Below are 26954 nucleotides of genomic sequence, written 5' to 3' on the forward strand. Positions count from 1 at the left end.
TTTTTTTTTTGTATTTTTAGCGGAGACGGGGTTTCACTGTGTTAGCCAGGATGGTCACGATCTCCTGACCTCGTGATCTGCCTGCCTTGGCCTCCCAAAGTGCTGGGATTACAGGCTTGAGCCACTGCGCCCAGCCAGAGCTAAGCAACATTTTTAAAAAGAGGAAGAATGAGAAAAAAATTACATCAAGTGAAGTATCTTATAGTTGTAATGAAATAAGATATATTCTTTGTAGATGTGAATATTCTCTATTGACAGTTATAAGATAGCAGTTGCATAAATGCTGTGAGCAAGTACAGTCACATTTGAATACATGGTAATTTCTTCAGAAGTTGCACAAAATCATGAACTTAACTCTCCAAGATAAAATCAGACTGTTTCACATAAGTTTTACTTACACAAACTTCAGCAGAATTATCTGTAACAACGATTGACTTGGTCATTCTCTCTTTTATAAACCAGCAGCATTCATCTGTGATACATATGAGCTGACTAGAGAGACCACAGCCATGTATGGGAGCTGAGCTGGCTGGCCCTCTTGGTCTCATTTCTTGCCTGTGTTTCATAAGCATGACCACTTGCTAGTGAGCCAGCCAGTCATGAGCCCTGCCACTTGATAAAGGTTTACAGACACTAAAGTCACCCTCCTCTGGGCCATACCTGATCTACAAAAGCCAATTTGCATACTGAAGAAATTAATGCATCCTGTATTCGTGACCATTGGTTGCAGGAGGCAGTTTTGTCCTCCTTAGACAAACGACTCAGGATTCTGGTGATCACAGTGATGTAGTTCCTGATTTCTGTGTAACTCCCCATCAGCTGGAGGGTAGAAAGGTTTTTCAGGCTGGAATTATACCTGAAGGAAACACAAGAGTTATCATTACCGTTCCAACACACGGCAAAACTTTTCACCCTGACTACCAAGAGTGGGATGGATTTGTTGCAAAAATACCTCTTGGACAGGGCAGGGTAGAAAGAGAATGATACAAAGGAGAATTGGTCTGTGCAACGGAAACTCTAAAAAGACACTGTAAGTCATAATATAAAATTTTACAAAAACTCCTTTTATCAGAACTAAAAAAGGCACAAGAAACCAGATACTAATATAGAAGCATCATGGCAAATGAAGGAATGTATTCCAGAGCCAGACAGAGATACCACCACGCTACAGCTGGCCGGAGTTTATGACTCCGGGTTTCAATAATTGCGCATTTATTTACTTATTTACAAACAGCATACTTACTTGCACTGGAAAAGATAACACAGTATTGTGAAAAGAGGCCTATACATGAGGTCAAAGGCCAGTTCCAGCCCTTGTTCTGCAATTTATTTGCTGTATGAGCACAAGAGTATTGTTTAAGAGAATAAATGATCCTCAGTTTCCAAATGTATAAAATAGAAATTTTCATCTGGACACACCGCAGTGGGTCATTGCAAGAAGTAAATTAATTAGAAATCATGTTCTAATTGATTAGAAAATGCATCATGGGCTCTATACACGATGCTTAAGTTCACCCTTGACCAATAAGTGATTTATGGAGACTAAGACCCTAGGAAGCCAAGTTAAAGATAAAAAGAACAAATAAATCTGAGCAGAAACATCACTGGCTGCACAACGAGGGGAAATATACTTTACAGAATTCGTCTTGCCAAACTAATAAACATATAAACAAATGACCAAACAAACAAAAACAACGACAACAAGCCAGGAAAAGGAGGTAGGCCAATACCCAGAGTGGCTGCAATATATTATCTAAAATGTCCAGTTATCAATGAAAAATTATGAGACATCCAAAGAAACATTAAGTGTGACCCAAACATGAGAAAAATAAGCAGGCAATAGAAACTGCCTATGAGGAGACTCAGATGTTGGAATTAGCAAGGACTTTGAAACAGCTATTATAAACATGATTCAAAGAATGAAAGGAAACCATATTTTTAAAAATCAAAGGAAGTTAGAACAATGTTTAGTCAAATAGAGACTATCAATAAACAGATAGAAGCTATAAATTTATAAGTTACAGAGAGAACCAAATGGAAATTATGAAGTTATATGTATAATAATTATAACAAAAGAAATGTTCAAAAGTAAATTTGAGAAAAGAAAGAATCTAGAAACTTGAAGACAGAGCAATAGAGATTATAAATAACAGGAAGAAAAAAGTAGGAAGAAAATGAATGGCAACTCAGAGAAATGTTGAACAATTAAGTTCATGAATTATCTTTTTCTCTCTTCTTATTTAAAAAGCCATTGCATAAAGACATTTCTACAGAGCTGTACTGTTGGGCCCATAACACACAGAAATATAATGTAACAAGAACACAAAGTCTAGGCGTGGTGGCTCATGCCTGTAATCCCAGCACTTTGGGAGGCTGAGGCAGGTGGATCACCTGAGGTCAAGAATTCAAGACCAGCCTGGCCAACATGGTGAAACCCCATCTCTACTAAAAATACAAAAAATTAGCTGGGCGTGGCGGTGTGTGCCTGTAATCCCAGCTACTTGGGAGGCTGAGGCAGGAGAATTGCTTGAATCCAGGGGGCTGAGGTTGCAGTGAGCCAAGATTGTGCCATTGCACTGCAGCCTGGGCGACAGGGTGAGACCTTGTCTCAAGGCAAAACAAAACAAAACAAAAAACAACAACCAAAAAAACACAAATAAGGGAGGTGGAAATAAAACTATACAAGAATAAAGAAATGACACTAGATGGTAACTTAAAGCCACAGGAAGATATGAAGACAAACAAAAATACTAAATAAGATTAGCATACATTAAAAGCAATTTCTAAAAATATATTTGTGCTCTCTTCTCCAGTTTCTTTGAAAGACAGAAAACTGGCCAGGCGTGGTGGCTCATGCCTGTAATCCCAGCACTTTGGGAGGCCGAGGCAGGCGGATCACCCGAGGTCGGGAGTTCGAGACCAGCCTGACCAACATGGAGAAATCCCATCTCTACTAAAAATACAAAATTAGCCAGGCATCGTGGCACATGCCTCTAATACCAGCTACTTCAGAGGCTGAGGCAGTAGAATCGCTTGAACCCAGGAGGCGGAGGTTGCAGTGAGCCGAGATCACGGCACTGCACTCCAGCCTGGGCAACAGAGCAAGACTCTGTCTCAAGAAAAAATAAAAAGACAGAAAATTTTATAAAACAATAATTACAACATTGGACTGTTGGGTTTGTAACACTGATAGATGTAACATACATAACAATCATAACACAAAAAGGGAAGAGGAAATGGATCTATAGAGGAGTAAATTTTCTACACCTTGCTGAAATTAATATAAATTTGAAGTAGTTTCTAGTAAGTTAAGGCGTATATTGTAAGCCTTAGTGCAACAACTAAGAAAATATCTAAAAAGACATAATAATCATTAAAGGAGTGAAAATGATATACTAGAAAATACTTAACATAAAAGGAGGCAGTAAAGAAGAAATAGAGGAGCAAAGTAATAATGAGACATGCAAAAAATAAGCAAAATGGCATAAATAAATCCATCCAACCACATCAATAATAATATTAAATGTGAATAGATTACATGATTCAACCAAAAGGCAGAGATTGTAAGACTATACACAAAACCAAGATTCAACTATATGCTGTCTACTGGAGACTACTTTAGGTTCAAGGATAAAATTAGGTTGTAAGTAAAAGGATGGAAAGAGACATGCAAACAGTAACAGCAAGGCATGTAGAGTGGTTATGTTTATATCAGACAAAAAAGAAATTAGACAAAAACAGATAGTAGCAATAAAGAGGGACATTTTCTAATGATAATGTAGGTAAATTCACCAGGAAGATTAAAAAATTGTAAACATATAGGGACCTAACAACAGGTTCCATATACATGAGCAATAATGGACAGAACTGAAGGGACACAGAAAACTCAAAACAATAATACTGTCAATAATGGATAGAACCACCAGGCAGAAAATCAACAAGGATACATAAGACTCAAACAATAATATAAATTAATTAGACCTAACAGATAACCATTGAACATTTAGCCAACAAAATCAGATACATATTCTTTTCGAGTGCACATGGGACATTTTCTAGAATACACCATATAGTAGGCCACAAACAAAACTCAATAAATTTTAAACTACCGCTATTATACAGAGTACATCCTCTGACCATGATGGAATTAAATAATTAGAAATCAATGACAAAAGATATTTGGAAAATTACAAATATGTAAAAAAGTAAAAGACATACTCCTAAATATTATAATCAATGGTTCAAAGAAGAAATTGCAACAAGAATTACAAAATGCTTTGAGATTAATAAATGAAAACACCAACATTCTAAAACACATTGGATGCAGCTAAATCAGTGCTTGAAGGGAATTTAAAGCTATAAATGGCTATAAAGAAGATGACGAATCAATAATCTAATTTTTCACCTTAAGAAACAAACAAACAAAAAAAAACAAAAGCAAAGTAAACCAGAGCAAGCACAAGGTGGGGAAAAAAAGAATAAAAACTAGTGTAGAAATGGATGAAATAGAGAATAGAAAAACAACCACAACAATAAGAATCAATGAAGCCAAAAGCTGGTTTTTTGAAAACATCAACAAAATGACAAATCTTTAGCTAGACTGACAGACAAAAAATAAGAGAGGGAAAAAGAGATGACTTAAATTACTAAAATCAGGAATGAAATTGATATCTCTACTGACCATATAGAAATAAAAAGGATTATAGGAGAACGCCATACAAAACTGTATGCCAAAAAAAATAGAGAATGTAGATGAAATGGAAAATTCCTAGAAAGAAACAAACTACTGAAACTGACTCAAGAAGAAACAGAAATCTGAATAGTAAAGATACTGAATCAGTCATTTCAAAATTTCCACAAAGAAAATGCCAGGTCCAAATAACTTTGCTGGTAAATGTTTATAGAAGAATCACTACCCATCCTTCACAAAATCTTCCAAATATTTGAATGCAAAGGAAGCTAGGTGTGCTGGCACACACTTGTTATCCCAGCACTTTGGGAGGCCAAGGTGGGAGGATTGCTTGAGCCCAGGAGTTCGAGACCAGCCTGGGCAACATGATGAAATTAGCCAGGCATGGTGGCATGTGCCTATAATCCCAGCTACTTGGGAGGCTGAGGTGGAAGGATGGCTTGAGCCTAGGAGGTCAAGGCTGCAGTGAGCCATGATCGTGCCACTGTACTCCAACCTAGACAACAGATGGAAACCTTGTCTCAAAAAAAAAAAAAAAAAAAAAAAGGAATACTTCCAAATTGATTGGGGCCAGTATTATTCTGATACCAAAACCAGACAAAGACAACACAGGAAAAGAAAGAAAACTACAGGCCAATACCTCTTATGAACATGGACACAAAAATCCTCAGGAAAGTACTAGAAATCAAATCCAGCACACAGAAAAAGATGTATACATCATGACCAAATGGAATTTATTCCCAGACTGTAAGAGTGATTCAACATCTGAAAATCAATCCATTTTATATAACTTGTATCTTTGTTTGTGCTATTATAATAAAATACCTGAGACTGGGTAATATATAAAGAACAGAAATTTATTTTCACAGTTTTGGAGTCTGGAAAGTCTAAGATCAAGACACTAATAGGCTCAGTGTCTGGTGAGGCTGCTCTCTGCTTCCAAGGTGGCACCTGTTACTGCCTCCTCCAGAGGGGAAGAAGGCTGTGACCTCACATGACAGAAGGGACAGAACGACCAAAGAGGGCCTATCTAGTTCCCTCCAGCCATTTTATAAAGTGACTGATTTCATTTATGAGAGCAGAACCCTTATGGCCTAATCACCTCCTACAGGCACCACCTCTTACTACTGTTGCACTGGGGATAGTTTGAACAGGAATTTTAGAGAGGACACAAACATCCAAACCGTAACAAATTAATGGACTAAGGGACAAAAAACATATAATTGTCTCCATAGACCTAGGAAAAGCATTTAACAAAATCCAATACGTTTTTATAATGAAATACACACACAACAAACTAGGAATAGAAGAGAACATCCTCAATCTGATAACGGTTGTCTGTGAAAGACCTCTAGCTAATATTAATATGAAGTGGTGAAAGACTGAATGCTTCCTCCTTAAAACTGAGAAGAAGACCAGGATTTCCACGCTTGCCACTTCTGTTCAGCGTTGAATGGAGGTTCTAGTCAAGAGAATTAGGCAAGAAATAGAAATGGAAGGCCTCCAGATTAGAAAGAAAGAAGCAAAGCTATCTCTAGTGACAGATGACATGATCTTATATAGAGAAAATCTCAAGGAATTCAGTAAAAAACTATTAATACTAACAAACATGTTCAGCAGGGTTATAGGATACAAGATACTCCCCAAACTGATGTACAGACTTGACAAATCCCTATGAAAATCCCAGTTAGCTTTTGTTTTGTTTTGTTTTTCTACCCCCTGCAGCAGGAGTCTGGAGCCCCAGTCTGCCCCAGCCAGAGCAAGGCTGGAGAGGCTGGTCGGCACCAAAGCCATTGTCCCATGCCTGTGCTGCTTTGTTTTTGCAGAAATCGACAGGCTGATTCTAAAACTCATATGGAAATATGAGAGACCTGAAAGACCCAACCTTGTAAAAAGAACAAAGTTAGTGGGCTCAGGTTTTTCAGTTTCAAAATTTACTACTAAACTATAATAATCAAGGCAGCATAGTACTGGTATGAGGAGAGACATTTAGACTAATGGAATAGAATTGAGAATCAAGAAACAAACGTTTTAATTAGGTTATCCATTATAAAAATACAGATAACCTACATAAAAATGGGTAAAGTACTAAGCAGACATTTCTTCAAGGAAGATATACAAAGCATATGAAAAGATGCTCAACCTCATCAATTACTAGAGAAAAGCAAGTCCAAACCTTAATGAGATACCACTTCATACTAACTAGAACAGCTGTGAACAAAAAGACAATAACCAGTGTTGGTTAGGATATCAAGAAACCAGAACTCTCATACCTCGTTAATGGGAATATAAAATGGTGCAGCCACTACGGAAAACAGTTTGGTAGTTACCATAGGACACTGTTTCCATTCCTAGTTACCTACCCAAGGAAAATGAAACCACACACTCACACAAAAACCTGCACATAAGTGTTCATAGCAGTGTGATTCATTATAGCCAAAAAGTGAAAACAACCCACACATCCATCAACTAATTAATGAATAAATAAAATATGATATGTTCATACAATAAAATATTATTCAGCAATGAAAAAGAATGAAGTACTAATACATTTTACTACATAGATGAAACTCAAAAACATTCACATGCTCAGTGAGAAGACAGTTACTTAAGATCATATGTTATATTATCTCATTTATATGAAATTTTCAGAATCAGCAAACCTGTAGATATTAAACAGATTTGTGGTTGTCTGGGGCCGGTGGGAGGAAGCTGGGTGGTAGGTAAAGGGAGTGACTGCTAATAAGTCAAGGTTTTCATGGGATGATGAAAAATTGTCTAAAACTAGCTTATTGTGAAGGCTGTATAATTCAATAAATTATTAAAACCAAGGAGTTGCATACTTTAAATGGATGAACATGTGGAATGTAAATGATATCTTTAAAAACTGTTTTTAAAAAAGAAGAAAGTGAGGCTGGGCGCGGTGGCTCACATCTGTAATCCCAGCCTTTTGGGAGGCCGAGGCGGGTGGATCACGAAGTCAGGAGTTCGAGACCAGCCTGACCAACATGGTGAAACCCCATCTCTACTAAAAATACAAAAATTAGTCAGGCTTGGCGCGCACCTGTAATCCCAGCTACTCAGGAGGCTGAGGCAGGAGAATCACTTGAACACGGGAGGAGGAGGTTGCAAGTGAGCCGAGATTGTGCCATTGCACTCTCTAGCCTGGGTGACAGGCGGAGACTCTGTCTCAAAAAAAAAAAAAAAAAAAAAAAAGGAAGAAAGTAGCTTTATAGGCTCTGAAGCACCTGCAAGAATGCCATGCAAATATGAGTTAGCAAGATTGCAGTGATAGCACCCGGACTTTTTTATTTGCTCCATCTTGAGAAGATGAGTTCCTGACATGTTTTTGATGCTTGTTAACAACTTGGGGGAGAGCCAACTCTGGAAGAAATACAAACAATGGCTAGGATGTCTGCGTGGCATTGTGTTACTCACAGGTCCTCGCCCAGACAGTCATTTCCATGGTAGCGGGGCAGCACAGTCACCACCACAGTGCACGGCTGGACCTTGGAGCCTTCGCCATCTGTGATTTCAGTGGAAACCATGACTGTGAGGGAACATGTCAGAAGAGGGTCATCTTGGACATGTGGGTTACAGAGATGCTTCTTCACACACAGACAGCATCTTCTGGATGACTAAAACTGTGACAAGTGCTGACAAAGGGGCCAGGCTCCGGGCCACAGGGAGCCCAGGGAGTGAAATACAAACTCGGCAATGGACTGTCAAGGCTTGGGGTACTATAGTTTGACCAGTTCCTACATGATATATAGAAATTTAACAGGCCTAGAAAAAAGGTGAAGAATTCTGACAGAGGGGACTTTTTAAAAGACATAAGACCTATTTGGGGGACCCAGGAATTCCTTCATGTAACAGGGGTGCAGGGCTGTGGTGAGGGGACCTGCAGATCAGGCTCAGAGTGCAGGTGATGGCCAGATGCTGAGGGCCACAGGCACCGTCATAGGAACCACATAGAAAGATCGACGCCCAGGTGTGCCCTATGTATCTTTATAACAACATTTTCAACCTGAAACTCAGTGCCAAGGATTAGGGACTTAATTTTGGAGGCTGACACTTCTCAAGATGTGGTCTATGGACACTTGCAGCCCAAGCGCCAGGCATCTCGTCTACAAGGAAATTCCGTGCTCCATCTTCTCCCCACAATCCTGAGTCAGTGGATACTAGGTGGGCTCTGGAGGCAGCAATTTTAACAAATATCCTTAACAGATAAGGTTGGTCCTATGCACGGATATAGAAAATCCCAAAGAAGGAGCAGTTTTTAGGCAAGACTCCACTTATTTTGACAAGCTGAGTCTGTGCCACACTCACTCATGCAAAAGATGGGACAAGAAAAGGTATGTATTAAGTATTTACTATATTGTATTTATTTTGCTTATGTTCGCCCCCTTATAAATCTTGAGTTCAGGTATTCATAGGAATTGGCTGTACTGATACTGACAATTACAAACAAATACCATGGTTGTGAATGATTTGAGTAACATCACTAACCCTGACACTGCTCTGGGACTGTGACCTGAAATTTGGTCTGTAAATTTATGTTAAGAAATCTTTACTTCCAACACAGAGCTGAGGCCCTGGCCCAAGGTCCCTCTATTGGGACATTTGCCCAGCCTAGGTCTCACATAACCCTGTACGCAGCTTGACTTCAAGAAAACTCAAGATCAAACAGAGTACAAAGTCACTGTGATACAAAGCAGAGCACGATTATGAAGATCTCAAAATGCCCTGCTCAGAAGTTTTGCTCAATGTAATTGACTTGTATCTAGAAGAAGGTGCAAGTGTTTCTAACTGAAGGTGACAGGCAAAGTTTCATGAAGAAGAAGGAATTTCAGCTTGGCTTAAAGGAGAGGTGAAACTTAAATAAATCAAGTGAATGAACTAGTTCAGACTTCAGGCTTTAATAATCTTACCAGTCCAAATTAAAGAAACTTCTAGATTAGTGACTCTCAACCTTCCCTGCACATCAGAATCTTCCAGGCGTTTAAAAAATAAAACAGAAACTTAAAAAGTCACCAACCCCCAAGATTTTTATTTAACCAGCCTGGGTTTGCGCATGTCAAGATACCTTCCTAAATGGCTGCATGTCTCTTATGCTCAGTTGAAGCCAGTTCCAAGGGACTGGTTTAGAAGTAACCACAACCTCAGGAACAGGGTCAGAGCAGAAAGTTGTAAACACTGTGGGATTCATTTTGTTTTGAGGTTATGTTACTAACATGCTAACTCACATTCATTTACCCCATATTTTGTTCCTTAGGGGGATACCTTGATTTGGTTTCATCTATAATAATTGCAAGATTCACCAGATATGACATATTTCATTAGTAAATAAGAAATGTCCTGATTTTAAATATTTAATTTATATATGAGAAAACATTCTCTGGCATTTTATCATTTACAGTATATTTCAGTTAAAATTTAAGATATAAAAAACTGATTTAATTTATTGATATTACTAATGTTCTTTCTGCACTAAAAGGTAGATAATAAACCTAAACTGAAAAGCATTAAACTGAACTAGACACATTTTAGTTTTTGAAAACCAGGAAAAAAGGTTTAGAACTCTAGGTTGGCACAGCTAGTGACTCCAGCTGGCACCATGGCTTACCTTTGTAATTGTCCAAGTGCTCACCAGCTGGCAACACAAAATAATACTGGGTGTCTCTCCCATGGTACAAAGTGTGTTTGGAGGTGTTTCCTATCTGGTAACTAAATTCATAATGGAAGTCCTATGATCCAGTCCAAGGGAGCAAAAATAGTATAAATGAACACACTGTGAATGATATCACAATACATACACACACAGCTGAGCCTTCATTGTACCAAGGACGTTCTTTACAGCCAGGAAGAGGGTAAGTGACAGGTAAGCAGCATTCCCAGCTGCCCAGAGCCCTGGGCCCTGCAGGGCTCTCCATTCACCAAGCCCAAAGGGCTCCTCGAACAACACTGAGATTCCCCACCAGTGTCTGTGTCCTCTCCTTGTCCTGGAACCTCCCCACAGTCACAAATCAGACTGTCACAGCCCCCTCAGGGTGAAGGGCCCCAGCTGCCCCTCAGCTTCCCCACTGGTGGGCATCACACAGCAGGAGGAGCAGGAGGGAGGGGTGGGGGTGCCTCAAGGGAAGGCCATGGTCTGGGCCCTCTGGAGGACAAGGGTGGGGCTTCCTACAGAAGGGGTCAGGCAGAAGGGCAGGGAGGTCAGTGTCCTGGCTTAGAGGATGGAGAGGGCAGTGCCAGGGTCACAATATCACAGGCTCCTGTCCTGCCTGCCCATCACCTGAGGCATTCATCTTTTTTTAAATTTTTTTTTTTGAGACAAGTCTCACACTGTCTCCCAGGCTGCTGTGCAATGGCGCGATCTCGGCTCACTGCAACCTCCGCCTCCTGGGTTCAAGCAATTCTCCTGCCTCAGCCTCCCAAGTAGCTGGGATTACAGGCACCTACCACCACACCCAGCTAATTTTTGTATTTTTAGTAGAGATGGGGTTTCACCATGTTGGCCAGGCTGGTTTGCATTCATCTTTTTAAATCCATCCTCTCATTTCACCCTCACAAGACCCTGAGCAACAAAATCACAATGGTCTTCTCCATGGCCCAGAGAAAGAGTGAGGGTAAGTCCGTGTTAGAAATGTGCCCTGGGAGGGAAAGGGTCAGGCTCCTCTCCTCACTTTGGGTCACATGCCTGCCTTTTTCTTGGGGGCAGCATTAACGGAGGCCCCTGTTCCAACCAGGCTGCAGGGCAGACGACTCCTGGTGAGCAGGCCCTTGTCTCTGTGAAATTCTGAACCTTCTCAACCAGGGGGCCACTTTGCACTCCTCTCATTAGTGTGTGGGGAAGCCCATTCATGCCTAACCAACCTTCCAACATTCAACGGCAGGCTGAAATCCTTCACAGGTGGGAAGGACATCGCTGTCCATTCCTACAGCACCCGTGACTGCTGTGACTGCCAGATGCCACTGTCTGGGGTCTCTCAGGACAGACATGCGGTTGTCCACATACCGGTTTTCCAGACATGCAGAAGACACTGAAGACGGTGTGTGCTTCCAGACCATGGTGGGGCTGCACCTGACAGGCCATGTCCCGTGGAGCCGGGTTGACTGTCAAGTACAGCTGAGCTTTACCCAGTAAGCCATGCTTCGAAGCTAAAGAGAAAGATGAAACAGGGGTTTCACCCATGATGGAGAATTACAGCAGCATAGGAATAAGTTTTTATAGATAAACCTTATAGCAGGGGTTCTCAAAGTAGGGTCCCCAGACCAGCAGCATCGGACTAACCTGGGAATTTGTCAGAAACCAAGATTCTGGAGCCCCACCCTAGACCTGCTGACTCAGAAACTGAGACTCAGTGATAGTTTTCACATACCCTTAGGGGATTCTGAAGTTCTGGGGTTTGAGAACCACTGCCTATATGTTCATTAATATAACAAACACTCACTGGGTGGGGCAGGTACTATCCTAGGCCCTGGGGAGACAGAAGTGTCTCCCTACCTGGGAGTCACATGGCAACCACCCAGACAGAAACCGAAGCCTGAGGGAGAGATGATGCTAACAGACCCATTACCCAGCAGAGCAAACTTTCTCCATTCTCCTGGATTCTCTCAAAACCTTAGCCACATACACACATACGTACAGCTTCGTTGAATGTATAGCACCAATACAATTTTATATTTTGTTTTATTAACTATATTAATATCATAACTATTTTCCATGTTGACATAGAGCATCCAAAATCATTGTTGTAAATAGCAGCATAAGATTACATGGAACAGATATACCCTAATACGCACAATTATTATCCCCAATGATTAAACATTTTGCTTATTTTCCATTTTCTGTTATTATTGATCACCCCATAATGATTATTCTCATACATATAGTTTTTAAATGTTTAATGTATTTGTCTTGAGATGGATTATAGAAATGAAATTTACATGTCAAATGGTTTAAAATCTTGATGATCATCATCCTCATCGTAACAGCAGGTACCATCTATTGAGCCTCTGCTACACACCAGGCGCCCTGCTAGACACTGTTCCTGTATTATCTTATTTAACAGTCACATTAACCATGGAAGACAGATCTCATAACAAAAGTAAAACCCAGGAGAAAAGGATGATGAATCCTGCCTGGCTGACCAGGGGAATCTCCACAAAAGAAGACACATTTGAGTGAGGAGTCTCGGGGTATCAGTCTTATACTGGGCTTAGGAAGGGATGTGGGGTAAAGAATGGGCATTCCAGCCAAAATAACCACAGGGAAAGACTTAGAGTCACGAGGGGGCCTGGTGTTATCTGAAGAGCACGGGAAGGGAGGGCAGCAGTCAGCGAGGGTGTGCAAGGCTGCGGGAGAGAAGGCTGACAGGAGACCTGGAGCCTGAGTGCACCACCTGGCAGCCAGCCAAGGACACTGACCAGGCTGGTGGGCCATGGAGAGACTCTCATGTGTCTCCTGCACCATTAAGGAATATGGCCCAGCTAAGAGAACTGTCTTTAGACTTGTCACTTGGGCAAATTTCAGAGGCAAAAGAAAGAGGTACAGCCAAAGGCAAAAGGTATTTGTTGAAACAAAAGCAAACGCTGCCCGTCTTGTACCCAAAGCAGGGACCCAGGGCTAGTTGTTAAATGCTAAACGTGGAAGGGGCAGGCAGATGTTTATAGAAACTGTGAGAATCAAGATGACCCTCAGGGATCTCATTGAGCCCAGCCCAGCCAGTTCTCAGGAGAAAGTGAACCTCGGGTTTCCCACTTGTATGACAAAAGAGTTCACAGAGAATGCAAGTTTGCAAATTCCTGATAGGTTTTGATTAATGCAAAACTGTGGATGTTGAACCAAACCTATCTGTAGATAAAAATTGTTGGCTGGGTGCGGTGGCTCATGGTTGCAATCTCAGCGCTTGCGGAGGCCGAGGCAGGTGGATCGATCACTTGAGGTCATGAGTTCGAGACCAGCCTGGCCAACATGGTGAAACCCCCCACTCTACTAAAAATACAAAAAATTAGCCGGGCGTGGTGGCAGGCAGCTGCAATCCCAGTTACTCGGGAGGCTGAGGCAGGAGAATCACGTGAACCTGGGAGGCGGAGGTTGCAGTGAGCTGAGACCGTGCCTCTACACTCCAGCCTGGGCAACAGAGCAAGACTTCATCTCAAAAAAAAAAAAAAAAAAAGGCCGGGCACGGTGGCTCACGCCTGTAATCCCAGCACTTTGGGAGGCTGAGACAGGCGGATCACAAGGTCAGGAGATCGAGACCATCCTGGCTAACATGGTGAAACCCCGTCTCTACTAAAAATACAAAAAATTAGCTGGGCGTGGTGGCAGGCACCTGTAGTCCCAGCTATTCGGGAGGCTGAGGCAGGAGAATGGCGTGAACCCGGGAGGCGGAGCTTGCAGTGAGCCAAGATCGGGCCACTGCACTCTAGCCTGAGCAACAGAGGGACTCCGTCTCAACAACAACAACAAAAAAATTAAAAAAAAAAAATTGTTAAGCCCACTGTGCTTGTCATATGGAATGAAAACCTCTAGAAATGGGGGAAAATGTCTAGAAGTTCTGCAAAACGATGATCTCAGATTGAGATAGGCATGGAAACGCAAGAAGGAATGCAGAGCAAGGGTAAGGCGAGGCCTGTGGGTGAATTTCAATGAATATCAGTGGCACAAAACAAGCAATAACACCTTTCTAGGGTTTAAATAGAGAGAGAGAGAGAGAGATTATGGACAGATTTGCAGGAAAGGAATCAACTTGTGCAGCTGTCTAGCATAAATAAGATATATATATATATATATATATATATATATATATTTTTTTTTTTTTTTTTTTTTTTTTTTTTTGAGACAGTCTCGCCCTGTCGCCCAGGCTGGAGTTCAGTGGCTTGATCTTGGCTCACTGCAAGCTCCGCCTCCCAGGTTCACGCCATTCTCCTGCCTCGGCCTCTCGAATAGCTGGGACTACAGGAGCCCGCCACCATGCCCGGCAAATTTTTTGTATTTTTTAGTAGAGATGGGGTTTCACCGTGTTAGCCAGGATGGTCTCGATCTCCTGACCTCGTGATTTGCCTGCCTCGGCCTCCCAAAGTGCTGGGATTACAAGCGTGAGCCACCGCACCCAGACCTATATATATGTAATTTTTTAAAAAGGCAACTGCTTAGCCTTTACCCTGATGTAGACCTGCACCCCATTCCTTAGGAAGAGTAAACTCACAGAGACGCAGCAGGACTCCTCATCCTCTCATAAATGCAACTGACAATGTAACATACCCACAGACACTTGCAGGACATACGTCTCTCCACTGCTCAGAGAGTATGGCTTGATTGTCACTGTCTGTTCTGTAATACCTGCAGAAAAGACATGGCTGCATGGAAATGACAGTCAGTGGTCTCAGGGACAGAGGTCACACAGAGTCCTTGGAAATGGGTTCCACTCTTCCCCCGGGGGTGAAATTAACATAGATACTAGTGAAACATGCCACTCCTGCTTGGAAAGGTTGCTGGTTACTGCCTTCTATAAACAGCCTCTCCTGCCCAACAGAAGCATTACTGAGGATGGTCCATCCATCCCTGGCTCAGAAATGACACTAATGTCCCAAGCAACAAGAGAATTCTGTTAGGATCTTATTTTATGTGTTTATAATTATGTTCATGTTTAATTTGGCAATTTTATAAATCATACTATAAAGTATGATTAAGGAATTTTGAAGCTATTTTTAAGTCTGCAGAATACTGGTTATGGACAATTTTTAACCTGCGTGTAACTGCTGACCGTGGTGACCGGATTACTTCCTTAGCAGGGAGAGGCTGACCTCACACTACTTACCCTGAAAAAAGGAGAGATCGGAAATACAAGATTGATGATCTAAACATGGACAGTTTCTAAAATTACAATCTTACAATAGTACTTCTCAAAATGCTTCAAGGAAAGGGTGAAGGGAAAATTATCTAAAAATAGTGTGAAATCCATATCCTCCCCAAGAGGTCTGTAAGGATGGCACAATCACATGTATTAACACGAAAGGGGGAAATACAACAAATTGAGCAAAACCACTACGTCTGGGCTGGGAAATTCCATTAGAAATTCAATCGCTCTTCAGGAGCAGCTTCATTTTGACCAATTCATGTAAATCCCTGACCACCCTACAAAAGGCTGTCACAGAAAAGGTGCACACCAAGGTGTCTGGGCACACAGAACTTGGCAGCACCCCTCTTCCGCTTTGGTCTACACACATGGATCTCCTGGTAGCAACAGACGCTAACTTTACTTTTGTTAGAAGAGTCTCAGGCCATAGTCCATAGAAGAACAAGCACAAGTAGAAAAGGTACCACAATTCTAAATACTTATCTAGTAAAATGAAAAGTTCAGAAGAAATTGAGGGCTGATATCTAAAAGCTTCAGAAACACTGCAAATTGCAGGGTACAAAGAGGACATTCATACCTGAGGATGAATAGCCTTGGAAAACTGCTCGACCCAGCAGGGCCTTGGGCCAGTCAATCATGAGGACAGGCTCGGCTCTGCCTGCAGACAGGGAGGGGTCCAGCAGGTTATCCCCATCTCCAGGGCTCTCCTCGGCACTCAAGCTAGGTCCTGATCCTGGAAAGCTGGTGTCCTTTGCTAGGAAGATAAACCAAGCCAATAGATGTTAAAGAAAAAAAGTCATGATGATCTTAAAGCACTAGTGATTCAATGCTGATATTAATAACTATTTGTACTATTGGGGGATACCGCATATCTAATATAATGTCTTCAGCAGCTAAACATATTCAAGAGATGTACTTTGTTAACATGTAATTAGCGGTCCAAAGGCATCTTCCCTTCCTCCCTCCCTCCCTTCCTATCTTCCTTCCTTCCTTCTGCAAGATTTATTAAGGTCTACTAAGTCCAGGTACTACTCTAGAAATAGGAGACACAGCGTGAACCAGATCAATGGTGTCCTTGCTATCTGGAGTTAATAGTGAGGCAGTCCAAAAAATAAATGAGAAAACACATAAATAAATAATATAAACTCAGGTAATGAAGGAAAGAAAAGTGGGGTATGCAGAGGAAGAGAGAGTGGTGTGGAAAGGAAGTCCTTCTGAGATGGAGGTCAGGGAGGTCTTCTCTGAAGACTAAGACTAGAAGGAGCGCTTCAAGTATCTGAAGGAAGGAGTTTCCAGGTTGAGTAAAACCAAAATGCTGTGGGAATGATCTGCCCTAGTGGTTGGAGGGTGGGAGGGAGGGAGGGAGGGCAGGAGGAGGAAAAACGTGGCTGGAGGCATTGCCAGGGTCACATCATGCTGGGTGCACAGCCACGGGCTTTTGTCCTGAGTGCCCTAGGAAGCCACTGGAGGGACCTGTCAGGAGAGTAACAACAGCCTGGTTTGTGGTGAAGAGTCCTCTCTGCCTGTCATGTGATGAGATGACTGCAGGCAGCAAGAAGAGAAGCAGCGAGGGCAAAGGAAGGGCTCCTGCATGGTCTAGGCAAGAAGGAGTCGCTGCACTTCACTTAGGCTAAGGAGGCTCCTTTAAGACTTGAAACCAAGGTCACTGAAGCAAGATATAGTAATAAAACACAAATGTTGTAAGGAGGAATAATTTTATAAATGCAATACAAAGGCAGATCTTTCTTCATTCATTCAGTTGTATTGATTAAGCACCTACTGTGAGTACGAATGTGAGCCTCTACAACAGATCTGTGTGTGTACTGTAAAGACTTTTAAATGTTCTGTATGATGATGTTTTGATATACTGAAGAACAAAATGAAACAAAAGCGTTCTGGCTAAGGAGACAGTGCTTCTCTTGGGGCTGGGGCTAGCCAACTCTTAGAGATTACAAAAGGCCCAGCCTGCAATGTGTCTTTGATTTGCAAACTGACCAATCCAGAACCACCCCCAACAAATCATCCTGGGCAACTAGAGACCACCCTTAGGCCTAGGATCTGCTGAAATTAAACTAACTGATTCTAAACTATTCATCCAGCCCTGCCTTAGCCTTGCCTTTCTTTGCCGTGGAAAACCCAAAAAAAACCTTGGCTTAAGGGCTCCCCTTGCTCCTGTCTGCTGCCTCCTGACCTCCCTGCAGCTTCCCCATGTGGCCTTGTGTGGCCTGCCATGCCTCTTGTCTCTAGGACCTGGGAGTATTTTCTTTGTTTTTCTCTCCTCTGTGGCTGCACCTGACTGACCATCTCATCCAAGAAGAGCACGACACACAGGAAGGAACATGGGAAGGGCTGGAGAAGCCATGCAGTTGGAAGCAGCTGAGGAGGACTGTTGAAGGAAACACTGCCTCAAATCAGAGGAATAAATCATTCATTCATCATCCATTATACCCTCGATAGATAAATCATTCACTCATCAGCCATTTATCGATTCATTCATCAAATAAGTCATTTACCTACTCATTTGACAGATAAATCATTCACTAGACATCCATCTCTTCACTAGACAGATAAATCAGTCACTCGCTGATCAAACATCTGTTCATTTGATAGATGAATAAGTCATTCGCTGATCATCAATTCATTCTACCATGTGTTTACTGAGTGCCAATGTGCCAGGGACCGTGATCCATCTGGGAACATAGCATAAGCTGGCCATGGAAGCTTTCCTGGAAGAGCTCAGAGCAGAAGACACAGACACAGAAAGAGCCACTAAGTGCCAGGTGCCACCTGCTTCCCAGAGGAGGGAATAAATACTGAGCTGGTGTGTGTGTGTGTGTGTTTTGGGGGTTGGGGAAGGTGGGGGGAGTGGTGGTCCTTACAAGACAAGCCTGAGGAAGACTTCCCAGAGAGAAATGGAGCCAGACCTGAAGGAGGAGGCTCGCTGAGCAGATAACTTAGGAAGGACGTGGAGGAAGGCATTTTTGGCAGACGACACTCCATGACTAAGGCATGGAAGAGCTGGGATGCTCATCCTTGGGCCTGGGGCTACTGTTGGGATTTTGGAGCATAGGGTGAGAGAAGGGCAGAAAGAGGGGAGCTAGAAATAAAGGTTTGGTTCAGACCGTGCCATGTAAGAGTTCAACTTTTCCCTGTGATTCTGTGGAGCTCTCAGTGGCTGTGTAAGGGAACAGGTGGGAAATCCAGATTGCAGAAAGGCTGTGGAGGAGAGCTGAGTGGAGAGAGGCAGCAGGCATAGAAGCACAGTCACCTGGCTGTCTTCCTCCCGATGGTATTGCTTCTTGAATATCACTGTAATAGGCTTCAAAATCTATAAGAAAGGACAAAATCATAATGTTTCCTTTAAAATCACAGAATTCCCTGAAATTAATAGCAGCTCCCCTGATGGGTCACATTGTCCTTGGTGTATTTCTAGACTCCATGCATTGCTCTGTGGATTACAAAATACCCTCAGTGGTGGTGTCTTCCCTCACTCATGACAGCTGGGCAAGGCAGGTTTCATTGCCCCAGGGCCCCAGGAGGAGGAGATGGAGCTCCAATAGGTGTGTGGTTTCTAAGAATAACCCAGCGAGTAAGTTGAGACCAAGGCTCACATATGGGTCTCTGCCACCACACCCAGCATCCTATCCTCTCTTCAAGCGAGTCTTTTACTGTTCTTTTAGAGAAAATGTCTCACTCTTTTCTTTTAGAAGGAGAGAAATGGACATAAGAATGCCCTGCTGCAAATGTCGCCTCCTGTCCCCTCAGCCCTCCTTTCCCAGAGGCAGAGGAGCTCACAGCGGTCCCTCCAGCCAGCCAGCCAAGTCTGGGAGGCCTGGAGCACAGCTGAGTTGACAAGAGCATGCAGAGCGTGAGACCACCATAGCCCAAGAGTAAGCAGCAAAATCAGTAAGCAGCTGGGGACAGTGACAGAGAGACAGATGCCAGGTCAGAGCTTTTCTCATTATTATCTTTTCTCTCCATTTTTTAAGTACCAGAATGGTTTCCATCCCCCTGAAACCCAATGATAAAGTGAAGCAATTGATCCCAGGGCAGGGGAGAAGGATGAGGAAGCCGGTGTGGAGTAAACAACTACTGTAGCACAGACACTGCACACACGGGACCTCACTGCAGCCTCAGAACCTGCCATGGGTTTGTCATTTTCCCAGTTCAGAGATGAGGAATCCGAAACTCGATGACTATTGCACAACCAGCAAGTGGTGGGTGTGAACCTGGCGCTTTCTGATTTAAAGGCCCATGTTGATGTGATCTCACACCTTACCCACCAGATTCACTGCTTCCAAAGGTAACTTTGGTGCCTAGACAAGAGGGATGACATGCAGGAACAGTGGCACTTACCAGAGAGGTGAGGGTCAGGGCTGTGGGTGGGCTGACTTCTCTCAGAGGGGCCAGTCATCAGGGATCCCTTGCTCTGTGGCCCTGGCTCTAGGTCTAGTGAACCTTCCTCTGGAGCCTCCCCCAGGACTGCAGAGTCCCCCGCAGGAGGAATCCAGTAGACTCCAGTCATGGGCTCTGTGGGGGTTCCCCTTGGAGCTGAAGGGGCAGGTTGGCCAAGGGTCACGGGTGAAGGTTCCTGTGAGAATGGTGTGGTCGTTGCATCAGGATCTGCAGTGCCAGGCTCAGTGGGCAGCAGGTTTAACTGTGATGACTCTGAAATGGCACCAAGTCCCAGCGAGCCAAGCAGCCCCACTACTCTGCAGAAGGGAACTTAAGCAAACGTTTGGCAGTGTTAGAATTTTGCAGCAAAAATATAAAATATTTGCTTAAAAAGTCTACAGACTATGTAAGGATGCTATATTATAACAAATCTGTTGTGAATTTGAAAACCTACACTTAAGAGATACAGGGCAGAGAGTGTGGTGTTGGCGTGTTCTGTGTTGGCATGTTGGCCAACAGCAAGAAGCACATGTATGGAAGTAGAAGGCAGGATTCACAGCGATTGCACCTGACGTTTGCTCTCCCAAGTCGGCGGGGGGAGGGATCTGCTGAATCCTATGCACTCCCAGGCATGACTTATTCATGGGTATTCTAGAAAAAACTTGGGATGTATGGGGTTTCTCTTAATCCTCACTCCCCTACCCGCCAGTAAGTGATATGGTTTGGATGTTTTGCCCCTCTAAGTCTCATGTTGAAATATAATCCCCAGTGTTGGAGGGGGAGCCTGGTGGGAGGTGTTTAGATCATGGGGGTGGATCCCTCACCAATGACTTAGTGCCCTCCTCGCTGTAATGAGTGAGTTCTTGCTCTGAGTTCTTGGGAGGTCTGGTTATTTAAAGGAGCGTGGCAACTGCCCTGCCGCCTCACTCCTTCTCTCACCATGTAATATGTCAGCTCCCTTTTGCCCTCCACCATGAGTAAAAGTTTCCTGAGGCCTCATCAGAGCAGATGCTAGCACCATGCTTCCTGTACAGTCTGCAGAACCATAAGCCAAAATAAACCACTTTTCTTTATAAATTACCCAGCCTCAGGTATTCCTTTATAGCAGTGCAAGAAGGGAATAATACAGCAAGTATCTAGTATAACAGTTTTCAAAACTGCTGTTAGAATTTATGATAAAGGATGAATAGCAAAGAAAAAAATACTATGAGCATATAAATGGCCTCTCAATAAAGCAAGCTTTTACTTGCAACCATGGGAGAGCCCAATTCTTTGAGACATATCTAGGGGCCATGATTTACTTTGCTGAAAGTCTAACCACTGTATGGGTTTCCACTGCAAGTTCCTCTAATCTATTCAGCATGGGCTCTGATTCAGAAAAGTTAAATTTACCTAAAAGAATTTGGAATGCCTCTCTTGCCAAGAAGGGCACAATCACCCTCTATGTCTTCATGTATCTGTGGCCGCTGAGGCCAGCTGTACCCAAAGCTCTACTTGTGGAAGCTTTGAATGGCCTCATGGAGGGGATCTTCAAGAAATGTGAAGGTCAGCGGGGGCTTGGCACCAGCTCTGTTGTAGGAGCTGGCTCTCCAGCTCAGAAATAAAGCTCCTCTGTTTGCCATTCAGAGCCACCTCTCTGATCACAAATAGTGCCAAGTGAGAAATCAGTCTCGCTCCTGGTTCAAACCTTCGTGTCCTGTAGCACCCAGTGTCCTGACACCAGTGCCCAGCATGCTGCAACACATTTTACTTAGCTCTGATACCACTCTGTGAAATAGTAGGATCCTCATCTTTCACCCAAGAAAATTAAATCTTAGAATTGCTTAAAGCCACCAGCTGGTAGTGTGGGAGCAAGGATTGAAACCTTCCGCCCTGGTTCCTCTGCTCATTCCTCACTGTGCAGCTGGCCCAAAAGACAGGCGAGGTGGTGACGGACACAGCCCTCTGGGCAGCGTGTCACATCGCAGGTCCTTCTGAACTGTGGCTTTAGCTCAATAAAACTGCCTACATAGATGTTGGGCGCAGCCTTCCATATCACACTGCGGTCAGAAGCAGCCCTTGAGTGTGTCACCTCTTCTGCTGGTGCCTCACAAGTGTTCACACGGACTGTAGAGGCAAGAGGGGCTGGGGAAGCACGACGGACCGTTCACCAGGCAGATCAGACGCACTGGGTCATACCAAATGTATTTTGCAACATTTTAGCAATCTCACAATAACCCTGAGTTTTTCCCTCAGAAAACAAAATAAAGCTATCAATCCTTTTTACCTTCTATCCTATTCTTTTCTGTTGCATTGACTAAAAAGAGATCCCAGGAATAAGACAGATTCGGTATTTCACTGCAGTCCTCACACATAGCTTGAAGAGAGAGTTCGTCATTCCAGTTGACGAAGGTGTCTTTAAAGCTGACCCAGGAGATGTGGACGAATCTGAAATATATAAATTGGCTTGAGATCTTAGGAAAATAATGTGAGGGTTCTTTGGTCACATTAATTCATGTTAGGCATGTTTAAATCACCCTACTTTGGATCTTTATTAAGGGACTTCAATAGCAATGTCACAGCACATATGATGGCACATATGGAGTGGCCAACACTGTGCCAAGCTCGACACTCGCATGATCTGCTCTAACACTGTGAGATCCAGTGAGGCAAGGACACTGCCACCCTACAGAGTTCAGAGAGGCTGTGCAGCTTGTCCGAGTCACACAGCGGTGAGGGCAGAGCTGGGCCTGGTCAAGGTCCCTCTGTTTCCAAGCCTGGGCTCTGGCCCAGCTCTCCACACTAGAGCAGTTGCCACCACGTGATCCCTATTCGCTGCCTTGCCTCAGGGCTTGCTTCTACCAGCTGCAAACCCATCCCCTCCCAAACCTTCCCCGTGGCCGTCCACCTTTGTGATTCCCACACAGCCTCAGATGCTCACAGAGAAAGATGTCTCCACTGCCTCGGCCCCGCCTCTTCCCTGTGCAGGGTTGTGGGTCATGGGCAGTTCACACATCCCATGCCCACAGCCCGGCACCCACCTCCCTTGGGCCTGCATTCCATGGCTGCCTTCTGTCAAGCCCTCTAGTCTCTTTGCTGACCCAGCACTTTCCAGAGTGCACTTTTATGGTTTTTCATAATATCTCAGGGGTGGTTTGGGATTTAACAGATTTATTTCCTGTGGGACTTAGGGAGGGTTTAAAAGGCCAGGTCGGTAGATACTCTGGGGTGTGTGTGGTACCCGGTGTCTTCCATGCAAACATCCTATACCCTGCACCTGACGGCCCACGTCTCAGACCAAGGCCTAAGCACTCGACTCCCAGCACAGGGCTGAGGAGCCACGGTGGGAGAGGCCACACAGCGTCCTTGCCCGGCACTGGGCCCAGGCTGTGTGTGTGTGAAAGGGTGCATCTGTGTGGGTGCACAGTGGGGTGATGGGGGTGCAGATGGACATGGGCAAAGAGAGGTCCCTCCAGCCCCAAACCTCCTGGGGACATCATCCACATAGGCCTGGACCTTCCTGACAGGATCAAAAGATGTTCACCTGATAGCTTTGGCACATATTGAAAGACATTTTAAAATAAATTCTGTAATTATCTCATGAGTAGCAGAGGTATATAGTACATTACATTTTTGGAATAGAAGTATTTAGTTGGTTAAATTTAATGATTTAAATTGTGCCCCAATTGTTGTAGCCTTGTACCTGGCATTTCTTCACTTTTAGTACATATCCAGAGCCTCAAATAACAGTCAGTAGTCGGGGCCTGTGGGGCTCCCTGGGCAGCGCTGTGTGACCTTGGGGCTCACCATGGCATGGCCCACTCTTATCCACTGAGCCTTATTTTCATGGCTCTAATCTTGAAACCCTGAATTCCAGTCTGGGGAATGACCTTCAAAGCAGTCTTTCTGATCTCTGAGGACAGCAGATTTGCTTCCTCCTCCAGGAAGCCTTCCCAAACCACCCAGCCCACAAATAGAACCATAGTAACTGCCCAGCCCCCTTGCCCCTACCATCCATGATGGAAGCAGCTCGATCTGCCCTGGGCCTTCCAGGTGACATATAGGGCTATGGGCAGAGGGTCAGTCCCAGCACTGCTTCCTGGGTGGGTGCCAGCTTGCAGCCCCCATGGGAGAGTGTCCATAGCAGGTAGGCCTGGGCTCCTGCTCCATCCCGATGCTCACTTACATAATGACCCAACCCCCTTAGAGGAGGAAGCTGGGAAACAGCTGCAACTCACACCCTTCCTGCACTTGGCTCGGTCCTGGTATCCTGTGTTTGGTGTCCGGGGGCTGCACTACACCCACTGGCGCTGTTCTGGCCTCAGCGCTACAGGGGTTCTGGGTTTGGGGCACAGCACTTCTTTGCCTCCGCATCTTTCACAGTCTCAGACCTCACAACTGGGCCCACACTGCTGTCCCCTCCGCCCTGTGATGCTTGGAAGGCCCGGGCAATGGCCCTGAAACCCCTGGCTGGGAACTTGATGGCTTTGCCTCGTGGCTTCAGCCCCAAGCCCCAGGGGAGTCCCCAATCTTTCGGGCAGGTGCTGTGATGGGAGGGTTCCCGATGAGGTTCCACTCGGAACCCCCGGCTGTGCCAGCTTTAGCTAGTGTGCTTGGCTGTCAGATGCTGCCCAGACATCAGCCCGAGAGCGGGGACTGCTTCCCCAGCCGCTTTCTGAACAGTCTTCTCCTCCTCCTTTGCAGTGAGAATCCTGCATGGCCAAACTCCAAACTGCTTGCTGTGCACAGCAGATTCCTTTCACGGATGCTAGCACCAGGTGGGAACAAACACGGGTGAGCTGAGCTGTGCTGAATACAGGGTCAAGTACCTGAATGCCGAGTCAGGGTAGGGGGACAGGAACACCCGGGCCTCAGAAGAGTTCCGGCCACCACTGGAGACCCTCAGCATCACAAGGAACTGATCATAGCTGTCACTGAGCCATTGTGCCTCAAAGGAAACAGTGGGAGCCGCGGCGTCCACTTGGTGTCCAGTGGAGGAGTCGAAGCAGGGATGTGCTGGGGAGCCAGCGGTGGCGCATTCCCAGTGATACCTGTTGGAGAAGTCATCGGAGTGGCTGAGGGGAGCATCAGGCAGAGTCAGGGACTACCCTGTGTCACTGCATGGGTTTTCCCCAGGTGAGGGGGACCACAGGGGACACGTGCTGGGAAGAGATATTGCTTCCCACATTTTCTCCTGTAACTGAAGTGGGAGGTTGCAAAAGTGCAGTAGCACCACCACCTGGGGTGGGCTCAGGCCACCCCTCCCGACTCACTGAGGCCTGACTCCAGAAAGCCTTGTTTCCAGCCGCCCCAGGCTTCCTACCCCTTCTCTGCACACAGCGACCTCCTCTGCTCACATCACTGCCACTTCCCAAGTCACACAGCTGTGCTGCCCTCAAGTATGCCCCAAACACTGCACCCCATCATCATGACAGCTCCATGTGACAGACAAGAATGCTATGTGAGCCCAATTTTGGGAAGAAAATGTATTTGGGAGGCCTCAGAGTGTTTCCCTGTAGCACAGCTAGTGAGGGGTCTGTGAGATGGACTTCAGGCATCTCTCCTCCCAGTCTCACAGTCTTTCTGCAATATAACAATTGCCACACCCAACGAGATAAACATGGCTGCTCCATCCAGGTCAAGCAGGAAGATGTCTTCCCCAGCCTTGAGAAAGTCTTGCTCTAGCAGGGATGCACACTCAAACATATAGTTCCAGCAGGGAGGAAATGCTGCCATGGAAATGTTTGTGGCTAGGAAGGCCTGGCCCCATCCAGCAGCCATAAGCCCTTTTCAAATGTGTCACCTAAATGTGAACTGATATTGATCTTTTAAAGAGCATTTCTCTGTCTGGTGTGCAGGCACCTCATTCTAGACCTTTCTGTTTCCAGAGCCTGCATAAAGAGGCACTGTGATGGCTCAGGAACTACCCTGCTCAGCAGGAGCACTGCCTCCAGCTCACAGGCTGTGCAGAGCAACTGCCCCTGGGGCTTAGCTGGAATATTCTATACTCCCAGGGAACAAATTCAGCTCATTTCAGCAGCCACACATGGAGCTCTTGTTTTTGGGCACTGTGCAGGTGCTAGGGCATGCGGATGTGAAGATGAGTAAGACACAGCCTCTGTCTCCTTAGGTTGGGTGCAGGGAAGTCTGCAGATGGCTAAGGGCTTTCCCAGAGCATGTGCATGAATCAAACTGGGGAGTCCAAGCAGCCTTTTGCCTCCTCTCAACTCAAGAAACAGCAAATTCCACACCTGGAATACAGCAAATATGTGTGATCACAGGGGTTGGGAAAACAACGCAACTCATCTATTGCTTTATAAATAAATATTCCCTGACTAGCTACTACGTTCCAGGCATGGGGGATATGTCAAATAAGAGCCCTGCCCTCCAGAGCAGTGACCATAGTAAGTGAGCAAAGGCTCGATGTCAAGGGTGACTACTGTGAAGAAAGATGCCATCAAATCAGGGTAGGATCTGTCATTTTGGAGTCTCAGCGGGGGCCCCACTGGGAAGGTGATATTTGAGCAATGAGTGAAGGCGGTGATGGCAGATGTTTGGTGAACTGAGTGATGAGCTGCAGAAGGAACCCTTGCTGTAAAGAGCTGAGAGAGATGCAAGCTGGGTAAGTCCACGGAGGGGCAGGAAGGCCAAACGGGCTGCACAGTGAGCTGTGGAGGCAGGAAGGGACAGGTGAAGCTGCAATGGGTTGGGAGAGGTCACATCAGCCTCATTGGCACTGTGAGGACGTTGGCTTTTACTCTTGAGTAAAAAGGGGGTGCTGGAGGGTCAAACTGTGAAGTAAAGTCTTCTGACTGTTTTAAAAGAATCTGTCTCCAAAAGGAGGGAGGTTGGGAGGTGGGTGAGGGATGAGAAATTACCTAATGGGTACAATGTACAGCATTCAGGGAATGGTTACATTAACAGTCCAGACTTTAACACCACCAATATATCCATGTAACAAAACTGCACTCATATCCCCTAAATCAAAAAGAATAAAAACCAATAATACTAGTAAAAGAACCTAT

General features: G+C 44.7%; 1 protein-coding gene across 3 annotated transcripts in view; it reads right to left on the minus strand.

The window, feature by feature from the left end:
- PKD1L1 (polycystin 1 like 1, transient receptor potential channel interacting) overlaps positions 1-26954 on the minus strand; it is a 193538-nt gene that overhangs the window by 93705 nt on the left and 72879 nt on the right. For all 3 annotated transcript variants that reach the window (XM_016945694.4, XM_016945696.4, XM_016945695.4), the window contains 10 exons: positions 24759-24980; positions 22217-22377; positions 19912-20280; positions 18824-18883; positions 16133-16309; positions 14961-15038; positions 11709-11851; positions 10317-10437; positions 8129-8240; positions 661-856 (listed from right to left, as the gene is read on the minus strand). In XM_016945694.4, coding sequence (XP_016801183.4) covers positions 661-856; positions 8129-8240; positions 10317-10437; positions 11709-11851; positions 14961-15038; positions 16133-16309; positions 18824-18883; positions 19912-20280; positions 22217-22377; positions 24759-24980 — 1639 coding nt within the window. The remainder of the gene's footprint in view (positions 1-660; positions 857-8128; positions 8241-10316; positions 10438-11708; positions 11852-14960; positions 15039-16132; positions 16310-18823; positions 18884-19911; positions 20281-22216; positions 22378-24758; positions 24981-26954) is intronic.

This window comes from Pan troglodytes, chromosome 6, assembly GCF_028858775.2.
Source record: "Pan troglodytes isolate AG18354 chromosome 6, NHGRI_mPanTro3-v2.0_pri, whole genome shotgun sequence".
Classification (NCBI taxonomy): domain Eukaryota; kingdom Metazoa; phylum Chordata; class Mammalia; order Primates; family Hominidae; genus Pan; species Pan troglodytes.